This window comes from Rhinolophus hipposideros (assembly GCF_964194185.1).
Source record: "Rhinolophus hipposideros genome assembly, chromosome: 12".
NCBI lineage: Eukaryota > Metazoa > Chordata > Mammalia > Chiroptera > Rhinolophidae > Rhinolophus > Rhinolophus hipposideros.
Genome location: NC_138058.1, coordinates 58059395 through 58073631, shown reverse-complemented (window position 1 = coordinate 58073631; position 14237 = coordinate 58059395). Strand labels below are relative to the sequence as shown.

General features: G+C 46.8%; 1 protein-coding gene across 1 annotated transcript in view; it reads right to left on the bottom strand.

Annotated features, from left to right (window-relative positions):
- ALK (ALK receptor tyrosine kinase) overlaps positions 1-14237 on the bottom strand; it is a 642106-nt gene that overhangs the window by 72224 nt on the left and 555645 nt on the right. Inside the window, exon 9 of the mRNA XM_081068072.1 lies at positions 13935-14104. Within this exon, the coding sequence (XP_080924198.1) occupies positions 13935-14104 (170 nt within the window). The remainder of the gene's footprint in view (positions 1-13934; positions 14105-14237) is intronic.

Here is a 14237-nt window from a genome sequence, read left to right as displayed (position 1 = left end):
GAAACTGTTCCCCGGTGGATGGAAGCATTGGGAAGGCAAAGCAGCCCGAAGCTCCTGCACAGCAGTGGGGAAGGGGCCCGTAGCCCACCTTCCTGATTCTCCACTGGGTCATCATCTCCTAATCTGTCATCCGTAGGCCAATGGGCCATGCCAGGCACTGATTTCAATGCATCATGGGTGTACCATCCCCAAAGGCCTGGAGTGCCAGAGCCAGTAAATTACCTATGCGTGCCTACTGAGTATGTGGGGAGCGGCACAAATCCCTGTTTGTCCCTAAACAGCCCTTCCAGAGAAACTGGACATCTCCCTTACCGTCCTTCCTTATTATTGAGAGATTAGAGCTGCCGAGTTCTCAACCAGCCACCGGGACTGTTAGCATGGATGACGTGAGGCAAGCTGGGGCTGGAATGGTTGCTAAATAGAAGAGTTTCGAAAGTGCTCTGTCAGGCAACAGCAGTGGCAGCTGCTGTTTAAAAGAGTTTGATTGACACTGGGAATTGCACATATTTTGAGTTAGGAACACTCAAAACAATCAGGGAAGACTCGATCAGATGTCGAATCAGATGTAAACATGCGATGCTGTCTACCTAGGAGACCACACTGCCAACCTTTCCCCAAATGCTCCAGGCTCCATAGGCTACAGGGAAGGGAGAGGTGGGTCAAAAGGTGTGGGAAGGGCAGGGGTGAAGCAGAGGCAGTCTAGGAATGGGGTCTGGGGATGGTAGATGATGGGGTGGGGAGGGGACAGCAGAACCAATCTAGGAGTTTCTTTTCTGTGGGGGCGCTGGCCAAGGAGTGGCCATTGGGACCACCCAGATTCAGGCTTCTCTACTTTGGATGGTACCTGGTTGTGCGTCTTTACCTGAACCTTAGGTGAAGAGCTCCTGGCTCTGCTCACCCTCTCCTGCTGCAGATGGGTGAGATTTCCTCAAGGCTCTCAGAGTCTTTCTGGTCTTTCCACTCTTTTCTGCTGAGCCCCCCAAAAGTGTGGATACCAAGTCACTCTCCAGAGTTAGCCAGGGCCTCAGCTCTCTAGTTCTAGAACATGCCAGGTGGATTGCTCTGGGACCAAGAGGAAGTTCTAGAATATACCAGGTGGAGTCCTCTGGGGGAAAGCGTGGTCCGTGCCATATCACTGCCAGGATCACAGAGGCCAGATGGCTCTAAGGACCATACAGGTTACTCTGTTGCCCCGACCCCAAATCCTTAGCCCTACACGGGGAAAGGAAGCTGAGTCCTCATGGTGAAAAAAGGCTTATCCTCCCTGTCTGTGGGCAGCCTGGTCAAGGAGAAGGGAAGAGCCAGTTCCTTGGGGCTCCCACAGTTCCCTCACTGATTTGTGCTATTTATGAACATGGCAACTGAGCTTCCCTGAGCAGTGGAGATCTCACTCCTTGCTCATCTATAGTTCACACCGGCTGAGATCTTTCCGTTTCTCCAAAGAGGACACTTTTAATTGCGTGAGTTGTCGTTGCTTTTTCTCTTTTTGGCCAACTGGTGTTTAGAGTTCACAGTTAAAACAGACTTGGCTAGAGATCTTGGTTGGGGCCTGGCTTTGCATAAAGACTGCATCCCTGACTCCGTCTTGCTCAGCTTTGCAGACAGGCCTGTTGAAAGTGGGCCCTGGGGGATTCTTGGAGGTGGCCATTTGGGCAGTGGGCCAGAGTTAGAGGGGGTGGCTCTGGAATTGGGAGCTTCCCAGACTCACTGGGCAGATCTCTGCATAGAAAGTGCTGACGCTGCTCATGCACAGCTCGAAAAATTCTGTCTCGTTCAGGCAACAGACTGTTAATGGACAGTGAATAAAACGCCTTATTTGCTACCCTGCCAGCCTTAGGGATTGACAAACCTAATTAAGTTCACTTAATGATTTTAAGTAGCTGACAGAAAGGTGTGTGTCTGAATGTGGGCTGAGGGAAGAGGAATGATGGGGCGAGAGGGCAAGACAGAATGGCAGGTCTGCATTTGATGGATGGGTACCACGTCTCAGGTTCCCCAGTCAACCATTTAGTGGGCTCGGGAGGAGGGAGTACTCGGCATCCCTTTGGCAGTTGGGGCTTGTCTGGGCTCTGGCTGCTTAGGACAGAGCCAGCTGGTTCTGCCGAGGAAACACACTTTCTCTAATGTCTCACTGCACAGTGGATGTGCTCAGCAAAAGTCTTTTAAAATGGACTGTCACAAAGCTCGGGTCACAGTATGTTTTTTTATTAGAATAATATATGTGATGAAAAAGCCCTGCTGAGTCCATATTATCTACGTAATTGACTTCAGTTACGCGTTGAAGAGGAGGGGGCTGATGGCCAGCGTTGGTGTTTCCAGGACCAGCCGTGGCCGGGATCAGCATGGCCGCGCCTAGGCACGTGCCTCCTGACCCTAAGAATCTCTGGCTCCTGTGCAGCGAAGCAGGGTGGCCTGGACATTCAAGGCCAGACTCAGCCGTTAGGAGCACACTGGCTCTCACTCTCAGAAGTAATTTACCATCTCCTGACTCGGTTTCCCCTCTGGGCTTAATCACACTAAGAGCAGTGAGAAGTCAGTACAGAGTGCCTCCAGGGCGGCCGAGGGCCATAGAGATTTTTCACAATGAATCTGGCTTTGTGAGGAAGCCCTTTGGAGTGAATATGGCAGAAAATGAATTTTCAGTCAGGCCGAGCATACACGAAGAATCACTCAGATTCTTCCAAGTTCTTAGTCCCAGGCTTCCAGGCAGTGGCTGTCTGTGCTCACTTCTAGGGGCTGAGACTGAAGGATCCTGTTCCCAATTTGTCCTGGCATGCCACCAATCAGGAAGGCCTGCCACAAGGCTGTTCCTCAGTACTGCAGGGCGGGGAAAAGCCCTTCGCTAGCAAGTTCTAGGTTTTCTCTTTCATACTCTCATTTGGGTCACATATGTTAAGCTCTCCCCGGGTATTGAGGGGGAAAAGTGAAAGGTAAATCTTGCTTCCTGGAACCCTGGCTCAGTAGGGGAGGTGCCTGTGCACAAAAATACCTGCCCCTTAGGCTCGAATGTGTCAACTGTCCTGAGGGATGAAAAGGGATGTATTTAGGGGAGTGATGGGGAGAGGGAAAAAAGGGGGAGGAGAGGGAGGGAGGGAGGGAGAGAGAGAGAGAGAGAGAGAGAGAGAGAGAGAGAGAGAGAGAGAGAGAGAGAGAAAAGACATGGGAGATCACCTTTTTCTTGGGAGTTACTAAGGCTAGATATTTCTGGAAGGCCAGTAGAAGAAGAGAGCTGAAGAAGGAAGGGCAGGGATCTCTTGGGAGCATCACCTGATTTACCAGGTCATACAGGGAGATAGTAGCAGAGGCAAGATGGGAACTCAAGCCTCACACTTCCCAGGCCACTTCTTTCACCATCCTTTGTAGAACTATCCGATTCTTTAATCTCATTTAATCTCTCGTATGTGCCCCGTACTATTGGTGAAGTACAAGCCCCCTTGGAGGGCTGTCCAGAGCTAGAAAGTGACTGCATCCATTCTTCTCAGAGAGACTGGATGTCCGCTCCACTTTTCTCGGACACACAGACATTTCTAACACTGGCCTGGTCCTCTACCCTCTGTTGCTGTGCTGGCCTGTGTCTTGGAGGGCTGAGATGGTGCCAGAGATGGCGGCACTCCCCACGGTGAGAAGACCCAGGGAAAGGGTGGTTGCTGGCTTCCTTCTCCCTTTATGAGGAGGGTGAATTAGCAGCCTTCTCTGTTTGGTGGAGACTGAGTTTCAAAAGGTAAAGTGAAGACTGGGCTATATACTACTTGGTACTGGGTTATATACTTGGGACCCTGGGCAAGTCACTGAAACTTGTTAGGCATCATCTTGGTGTTTGAAAATCCATAATGTGGGTATTTTCACAGTGGAAGTCTTTCTTTAGCATTGGAGGTTCCAGTGCATTGTTCCTGTTTTATATATTACATTTTAATTAGAAATCTCTGTTTCTTCAGGTAGTATTGTATCTCCCACTCTGCCATTGAGCAAAAATGATTTGTGCACCTGTCATGAGTCAGGCACTGTGTCTAAAGCTGGGAGTATAGAGATACATATTAATAACGTGGACCTTGACCTTGAGGAATTTGGGCAGATTTGTAATTCATAGTATTCACTGACCAGCGGATTTCTTTCTAAAGTCCCTTTTAGTTTTCCCCCATAGAGCTAGAATCTACACAGTGAGCTTGAATCTTGGCAGTGAGAGAGAAGTCAAGAAAGACTTTGAAGACCTGAATGCCTAGGAGAATGGTAGAGCTACAGATAGAAGAATCACTCAGAAGCAGCTGTGCTGGTGGGGGACACATTTAAAGTGTTGGTGGGATGCCAATCAGGCAGCTGGAAACTCAGGTTGGGATTCAGGTGGAAATCAAGAGTATGAGTCATCTGCATGGAGGTGAGGATGGAAGCTGTGAACATCAGTGAGGTTCTTGGAGAACAGTGGATAGAGAATCGGATTCTACTTTGCTTTAAATATCAACAGCTAGTTAGCCCTTAAATTCTAAACTTCATGCCAGAAACAGAAGGGACTGAGAACCACAGGGTTCCATTTTCAGAGGCACTAAGAGTTATGGAAAACATACGCATCTGTTGACTTGTAAACCGAGCTGTGGATATTACCAAGAAAATCTTGGTCAGATAGGAATATCTTGTTACTCTAAAAGGGGTTCACTTATTGCCATGTTGAGTGACTTCTTCTGAAACCAGGCTCACAGGCTGAATCTGTCTCACTGCTTTGCGCTTTTGATTGTGGAAACTTAGCAATCAAAAGCAACAACTGGTCCCAAACATTACAGTAAATGAGTGCTAGAAATAAGATGTAAAGCTCAGAATTGCTAATTTACTCCTTGCTCCAATGATCTGAGATATTTTCTGAGGAAGAAACAGGGCCAGATCCTTCCCGAGGTATGAATGTTTGACTTGTACAGGTCACTGCCTGGTTGCACACTACATTGCTGAGCCACCAGTCACATCGCCCCCTCTTCTCAGAGGGACAACCCAAGGCTGCCCTGGGCCATGATTCCATTTGGAAGGCAGCAGAAGAAGGGGCCTCTTCTCCTCCAGCTCCTCTTTCCCCTTTCTGAGCTCCATTTTGAGGCTCCAATCATTTCACTTTTGGTCTCTAGCAAGAACCTCCGACAGTGTACACGCTCTGGTTTCCTACCCTCCAGCCCATCTCTTTGCTCGTTGGCTCTCTATCTCCCACGGCCCCAAGGTCTAATGGCCACACTGAGCCTCCCTAAGAGAGATTCCTCAGGATTCTCTGACACAACCTAGTTGGCTATTCTTGAACCCACATAAGACATTCCTGTCTATTTATCCTGATGGCCTCCTTTGGAATGATCTGTCCCTTTAACATTTCCCTAAGACCGAAGTTTTCCTCATAATCATAATCTTATCATAATCTCATTTTCTCAGTGACAGCTCCCCTGACACATGGAGGTCACTGCACCAGCTCAACACTGCTTTGGGGGACCCTGCACAATGGCTGTATGTGTTGTGACTGTTTGCCTATCAATGCATGTGCTTTGTGTCCCCTCACAGTGGGCAAGCCCTGTGACGTGGCAAGAGCCTGGGTCATATGCCCCTTTCCATCCTCTGTACTTGTTGGGGGCTTAGTAATATATGGTTGCTGACAATGTGACAGCCAATGACACTTCTCCAGTCACTTGATTTCCTATCTTGCATACAAGGATACCTGAATGTGACATTTTATGCCAGTGATTTCCAAATGTAGTGAAACGTCAGAATCACCTAGGGAACTTTTAAAATAGATATATTTCTGGGCCCAATATATGATCTACTGAATCGGAATCTTTGTGTATGAAGCCCAAAATTCAAGACTGATCAATGCTGAGAGAAGCTAAATAAGGAATCAGTATTCTCAAATGATAGTCTGATTGATTCCTTGGGTTATTCCATGAGACAACACATTAGTTTTTTTTTCATTAAACCCATTTTCCTTTCTTATGGGCACACAGCTAGACTACATTCCTTAGCATTCCTTGCAGTTAGATATAGCCATATGATTGTATTCTAGTGAACAGAAAGTGAGCTGAAGTGATGACTCATAAAAATCTTCCTATGCTAGACCCCAAGCCCCTTGACGCTCTTTCCCCATTGGTTATCTGAATGCCAGGGTTTCTAAAACTGGAGAAAGAGAGGAGCCACAGGGAGAAGAAACTGGGTCCCTGAATGACTAGGTGGAAGGCCACCCATTAACTAGCACATTCATGTCAAATTTCACGTGAGCAAGAAATACATTTCTGTTTGTACAGCTCTGAGGATTAGAGGTTTAATGTTACTTTGGGTAGCGGTACCCGGACTAACATATCGTGTAGCCCAAGCCCAGTTCCTCGGGTGTGTTCAATGCACTTGGCGTGGTTGGATTGATGACTAATGCACTCCTGGGTGGGGTGACGGGTCAAGGTAGCCCTTGGCTGGCTGCAGGACTCTGAAGTCCCCTCCCCTCACAGTTACAGCCTTTCCCCACTGCACACTCTGCACCAGTCCAGGACTAGCCGTGCTGAGTGAATGGATTTAAGGAGTGTGGTCTCGTGCTCTGGGATGCTAATTCTTGCCTGCCTCTGGGAAGGTAAGGAGGACAAAGCCAAGTTGCTTACGAAGGCTTTGAACTTGATGGGTTTAGTCAGTCACCTTGCTTGGCCTAAAAGTGCCCTGGAGCCCACCATTTTCTCTCAGGTCAAAGAACTGATTCAGCTAATGATATTAAGCACGTGGAGGTCCTCGGCTGATGCAGCTTCAGGAAGGACACTGGTTGCTACACTTGGTTAGGAGTGGAGAACACCGTTCGTTTTCTTCATCCACTGGCAGGAAGACCCCGGAAGGGCTGGGTTTTGCCTGTGTGTACTCAGGGCCGTCAGACGCACTCAGGAGGGACAGGCGCCACCCTGGGGAAGCAGAGCCTTGAGGTCTGACTTTGGAGCCTGTGGGGCTGCTTCCTAGTGAGTCCCTGATGTGTATCTGTCGATAGTGAATGGACCAATGCAGGCTCACCCAGGACGACAGTCATTACTCTCGGCTTCTATTGCCGTGGGCATATCTGGCACAGGAGAATCCCAAAGTGGCTACCAGAGAGGTTCCTGTTTGGAAGTGAGGTGTCCCAACAGCTGGGCCTTTATTGGGTATCGTGCTGTTCTCGCTCTGTCTCCTTCCCACCCCTACTACCCGCTGGTGCAACAGCCTTTCCTGCCAGCTTCCTCTGAGGGCTGGGGCTCTGTTGCTTGTCTGGGTAACTCATCCTCTGGCACTGAGTAGGACAGTGAGTGTGGGTTGGAAAAATCAATCCATAATACCCATACGATTTGAAAGTTATTACCATTTCACACCTGAGCATCGTCACAGGGTCCTCCCCGGGGAAGTGGAAGGAGACAGAAGCAGCAGGTCTAAGGAGGAGTCTCTATGCTTTACTACCTGTAGGTCCTCTCTTGCCTAAGTGTTCTCACCTGACAAGGGGATGACATCTGCCCCTACTACCCAGAGGGGTGGGACAGAGTGGGCACCTCATGTTGTGAGGGAAAATCACCAGGGAAGGGAGGTACCTGGTTTCTGTGAGTGGGGACAACTTGAGGGCCGAGTGTGAGGAACTTTAGGAGCTGCTGTGATGGTCAGAGCAGCCTGCCCAGCAGAGGGGCAGCAGGACTGGGTCAGGAGGGGGGCTGCAGGGTGTGTCATCTACTCCTCCCACAGCCATGGCTCCTCCCTGGGGAAGGATGGGTTGAGGCAAAGCAGTTACAAATGGAACCTTGTGGGGAAGGGGAGGTAGGTGTGGCAGGACCGTCTGACGGCTTCTCCGAGGGACAGTGTAGCCAGCGTGTGGCCTGGAACTTCTGTGTCAGTCCTTATGGACGTGAACTTTCTTCTCCACTTAAAGGGTGATTTGTGAGCTGTATAACTAAGTACATTGTATTTTTATGCTTTTGTTTGACATGGCACATTAATATATTTGCAAATCAGAGATGCTTGTCAGAACCTAGGCTCTAGTTTCGAATTGGAGATTGTCAAAGGGGTGCTAGAGTGGTGACTTGAAAAGGCACACAGGCAGGGGGCCACAGTGCTGTCGAAGGAAAAAGGGAGACTCTCCTGGTGTTGCCGGGTTGCAGGTGTGAGGGAAGAAAGGCAGGCAGGGAGGCGCTGGGCAGGGCGGGGTCTTCAGCAGCAGCTGGTGGTGCCGAGTTAAGACGATAAATTTCAGGGGCTAGATGAAGCGAAGAAAAAGCTAACTCAAAATGAATAAGAGGCGTGGCCTAATCCCAAACGAAAACAGTTTGTTAACAACAATGGCTACCATTTATCAAATTTTCTACTATATGCCAAGCAGTGTGCACTCATTTCCTCAGGCACGTCTGCAGGAAGCCGACTAACCTAAGGGTTAAAAGAAAATAATTTCACCTCTTTAGACCTCAGATTCCTCTTATCGAAAAGGGAATTAACTATAGTATCTATCCATAAGGGGCTGTTTTAAAGATGAAATGAGATAATGCATGTTGAGTGCCTGTCACAGGGACTGGCCCACCGTAGGTACTCTACAAGGCTGGCTCTAATATCACTGTTTATAACTCTTCCCATGGCTGTATGAGAAAGCTGGGATTCAGTTTACAAAAATGTGAATTAAACACAAGTTTTCCAGCGGTGTGTCTAGACCTGTAAACTAAGGTTCACTGGAAATATCTGGATTTCTATTCACTAGAATTTACTATTTCTCTACTCAGGTTAGAAATCGTAATGAAAATGCCCCTCTAATGCCTTTCTTATCACAGAAAGATGCTATACAAAGGGAGAGTATTGTTATTGATAACACCCCATATAAAATGGGAATTCTTTGGATGAGAAACAAGAATGGGAAAAATCTTGGCTTTGTGGAATTGCTGGTCTACGCACATGAAGAGACAACTCTCAGTTTCACGGATCCGATTTGAAAGACACATTTGCCCTAAACCACTCATGGTTTAGGGCAAGGACGCAAAGGGAACAGGAAATCTAAATTTCTCCAGAGGGAACATTTCTTGTTAGACTCTGTGTATAGTGGACAGCTAAAAGCCTTTATAATGATAATGCTGAGGAATAGAGCCTGCACATGTGTGAGAAGTTATGAACTTTCTGTTTGGCTTTATGATTGCAGTGATTTGTGGGACAGGATTTGATCCATGGTTTCCAAATCCATCTTGTGATGAGTAAGAACTTAGCATCTGCTTCTGCTCTGTGAGCATGTCAAAGTTTAGGATGGTGTGGGAACACTGTGTTTCATTTAGTAAGATATACGATGATAAAGAGGAAAACTTGGGGTATGTCCCTGCAACAGGCTGACATTTAGAATAAGGAGAGAGAACTTGCCTTTCTTCCATTTTGAGAAAAGGAAGAATTAATTCCAACCAAGAGTGGCAAATGAATGGGGAGAAGGGTTGCTGATGAAGTGGGGAATAAATGAAGAAAACTAGTTATCTGAGATGGATATAAAGCAATGAGAACTTTTAAGCACTCATTGTGCCAGTATTTGAATGGGTGCTTTCCTTCAAAATGACCTTGAGAGCATGTATCTGTATTCCAGGGATGTTGCCACTGCTCAAAACATCTTGGGCACTGCTCTTAGAGATTTATCTCGTCACCCTTTATGGTATGGTTGTATAGTTAATGTCACTTCATAATGATGACAGACTATGGCATTATTTCTATCACTTGGCCTATTTGTAAATGGACAGAAGAAGTATCATTCCATGGATCGATGTCTCCCTGTCATCAGCCTTTATGTACCAATGGCATATTCTCTGAGCCTTTGCAGAAGGACTGCTGGGTGGTGGGAGCTATCTGAATATCACACTTGGCTCTCAAGTGCTCAGCTCTAGATCTGCCTACTCAAGAGTACAAGGACACACAATTTAGACCAAAGTCTTTCATGTAAAGAGATTCCAACAGGACAGCAACCAGAGACAAAGAAAGCACAGGTACCAGGCACGTCTCTAAAGAGAATTCCTTGTCACAAGAGTAACAAATGCTGTTTGGGGGTTCCCTCTGATGAGGCACAGGTGTTGATTTGATAACAGAACACTTTTCAGTAGTATTTACTATAATGGGATTTTATCTGTTTTGTTAGGCACAGGTTGAACAGAGGAAGCATGTTAGATAGATTCCAACAAGTGAAATTCTCAGTTAATTCAGCTGGAATTTGGAAATATATGCAATTTCCTTCAACTCATTCTGCCAACACATATTTATTAGACATGTTATGTGTCAGGAATGGTATTAGATGTTCAAGAAACAGTGATATATAAGACAGACCTGACCTCTCCCTTGCTGGTGTATATTCAGATATTGGAAAAAACAGATAGTAAAGAGTGACAAGTTATTATAGGGTTGTTTTAAGAGCCATGAGAATATATTGTAGGTTTAGGATATAGTCTAGGGGTCTAGGAAGACTTCTTTAAAAAGTTAAGGAGATAAAAGGTACAAGAAGAACTTTTCAGGCGAAGACAATAGCAGGTACAAGAGCCCAGAAGTAAGAATTTAGCATGCTACAACTGAATGGAAACAAGTTCAGTGAGGTCACCAGGTAGAATAATAAAGAAAGAATGGTATAGAAAGAGGCTGGTGAAGTTAGGGATGGACAGATCACACAGGGGCCTAAATAAAGGTTTTATTAAAGGAATTTGAAAGGTGTGTTAGAAACCATGGGAAGCCATTGAAGGATTTTTAAAGTGGGAACATGATTAAATTTGCATTTCAAAAACTGTATTCCAGCTGTCTGGTGTAGACTGGATTGGGTGGGGACAACAAACTGGAGCCAAGGAGACAAGTTGGGAGGCCACTGCCAAATCCAGGCAAGAGGATCCTGGCTGAAGTTAGTTGCATGTGACTCCCAGGGGTTATCACCAGTGTCTAGAGACTGGGAGCACTTTAGGGCTAGCCTGCAAGGCCTTATACAGTTGCTTTAAAGACTTTGTAATGTGTGGCAGTTGGGGAACCTGGGAGCAGAGGGGGTTTGGGACAGCATAGGGGAATCAAGTTCTTGTCTCTTCCAGGACCCCGGTTGGGGAGCTGTCCAGGAGGTGGGTGCTGACTATGTCGGACCTTCCTGAGGAAACTTCATGGGCTGTGGACAGGTGGTGCAAGGTGCTAACACCAATGGAGGAAGGGAGTTGGTCTTTCTTTGTCTTTTATCTATTCTCTTTGTCTCATTGCCTTATTGATTTCCTTTCTCTACCTTTTCCCTCCTCGCATTTTCATTTTCTGCCAATCTGGGCAGCTAGAACTCACTCTCCCTGGAAGAAAGAGGAACGAGTGTGCCTCTTGCTCCTTTTCTATCAGAGACTTACCCTTATAAAGAGGCAACAGAGCATTGATGACAGCAAGTTCACAAGAACCTCATTCCATCTTAGGGTTGGATGACTAGTTATTATTGCTAAATTGGCCATCCCAGCCTCTTCTGACGATTTAGGTAGGGGAGACATTATGTGGGGGAGATATTATTATTATAGTTATTATTAGTAGTTATTAGTGACTAAGCATTTATGTGGGCCAGGCATTTCCCCAAGCACTTTCCTTCCCCAACCCCCTAAGAGGGTAAATGATATTATTGCTCTTTTATAGAACATGGCTTGACTTGGAAGATCAGATGTGATCTGTGCTATTTATTCAATAAATTATCTGAGGCTACATAACTGGGGGATGACAATGGAGGACATGGGAAATAAAATTCATTGATACCTACTATATATAGATGCTTTTGATAGTCATTGTGTGCAGTCTCATAACAATCCTATGAAGTTCTATTGTTATTATACACATTTTACAGATGTGGACCCTGAGGCTCAGCAAGATTCAGTAATTGGCTAAGGTCACACGATTGGTAAGTGGGTGAGCCAGTTTTTAAACTCGGGACTTTCTGATTCTAAAGCCCGTGCTCTTTCATCCACAGTGCTTTTGTTGTTTTATGGGCCAGTCACATCTACAGTCTAGTTGGATTTTAGCAAGTGAAAAGCCCCGTGCCTCATCCTGCTGCAGTTCCATTTGTCTCTGGGTATTGACCTTCATATGTCATCTCTAGCTCTGGGTGGGATGGGCGTGGGGCGGGGTGGCTTCCCACATCAGAGCGTTTCAGTGGTCTGCAGGCTCCCTGAGAATGGGGGCATTTGTGTATTCTGTAATCACACACTTATTAAGTCATGAGACATCATCACACCAAGCTGGTCTTTGTCTGGATCTCCACTGGAGAGTGTGGCCACATTATCAATATTGGAAATGTCAGTCTGGTAAACAGCCTTAAACAGGGAGGAGGGAGGCTGAGAACAAAGTCTTTTTCAGACAAAACTCTAGTGGATGGGAGTGAACAGAATCAACATCTTACTTGCTGTAAATCCCCTGGAGTGGCCACGAAAGAGAGAGGACTTGCTGGATTGAGGTGAAAAACAATCCCTTTGATTCATCTGAATTAATTTAGCATCTCCCAGGAGGGAAGGCTCTGGCCTCACCCTCCTGACCTCCATCCCCTGCACACAGCCCCCACACCCCCAAAGGACAAAAGACTAGTTGATGGTGGAAAGCGCCCACACTGCCCCTTCCTTCACTTTAATTAAATCCATTTGTCCTGGGGACACTGAGCCTTAGGATGTCCAAAGGCTTTGATCTTTAACCCACAGACATGGAAGGAATGCGAAGCTGGTGCTCAGAGTGAGGACATTGGCTTCTCCCTCTGACAGCACAGCTCGAGTTATGAGCTCATGGAAAGAGCAGACTGTGAAGTTTGGCTGAGGAATTTGAGACTCAGCTTTACATTTGCAAAGCTGTGTACCAGCTGAAATCACCTTCTGCCTTGCCTGAAGCCCTTTGTCCTCATTTTTTGAAGGTGGATCCATCAGGCTGGAAATTTTAATTTATTTCAGGGGTCTAATGCAGAGGTTGCTCTGGCTTGTAGGATTTGGCATTTAGCCTATTAAAGGTGGCTCTTCCCTTTCCAGGTCCATTTACCTGCCTGCTTTATAGATATGACCCCCTGCCCTTTTTGGTCTGGAGCAGACCAGCATCAAGTGTAGAGCCTTCAACATGACACACCAGTGTATCATGTGAGCGGCGCTATGCTGGGCCATCTTTACTCAAGCATTGTTTACTCCAGGCCGACTGCAGGTGGCAGACTGGTGCCGTCCTGTGGAAGACAAGTGACAGCTGAACTCAGCGGTTACTGCTACATTTCAGAGCCATGTGGAGTTAACGATCTTCTTCTAGTCCAACACACTCAGTTTAAAGATGAGGAAACTGAGGCCCAGAGAAGTTAAAGGTCACAAAGTTTAGTGATAGAATCTAAATAGGAAGCAAGGCCCCTGATAAGTACTACTCTGTCGACTGAAGAATTTGTCATTCGTCTCATCCACCCGCTTCTGGGGCCTGACTCCACACAGCGTTGGACTTAGATCGACCTGAGCGTCTGTCCTCACTCTGATGCCAGCTTGGTGCTTCACCTCTTTGGTTCTCAGTTGTTCCCTTGTAAAAATGGCAGGAGTAGGGAACATGGCAAGACCTGTCCTACCTGCATCACAGATTTTGTTGTTGTCAATAAGGAATAAATAGTCAAAAGGGAGAGTAAGGAAGAATCTTTTAAGAGAAAATGCTATATACGTAAAAGCCTAATTATTATTTGGGAGTGATATGAGTTCTTTAATTCTATTTCTTCTTGAGGATATTGGAGACAGCCAATCAGGCCAGGCCAGAGATGTGAGAGGTGAACTCTCATTAGCATCAACATACCTTAAAGAAACATGGTACTCTCTGTAAGCATGAAGAAAGTGTGTGTGCACGCATGTGTATGTGCACATTTGTGTATGTACCCGTGTATGTGCACTGTGGATGTGTGTCTTGGGTAGAGGGGGAAGGGGGAGGGAAGACAGGCCCTCCTTCTGCATTTTGGCTGATAGAAGGAAAGAGAGTGATGGAGATGAGTGGACACCCACCTGTCGGCCACATCGAGGAGAGGTAGCACTGCCCACTGCCACAAGCTCAGGCCTTCATTGGTGGCAACATGCCAGATCATCCTGCTTTGTTCCTTTCCAGTTTTGTTTTCCACCAGCACCAAGGAGACGTTTCCCTGCAAGTCTCCACGGATGAGCCAAGACATTCGGAGCTGCAAGGGAGAGAAGAGCCAGAGGACATGATGTGGAAAGGAAAGCTTAGGTCCCTTCCTGGAATTCTCAACCCCAAAGGATTTTTCTGGAGACTCAGCAGACGTCTGCCTAGCGAGGAGAGCTGGATGCCCA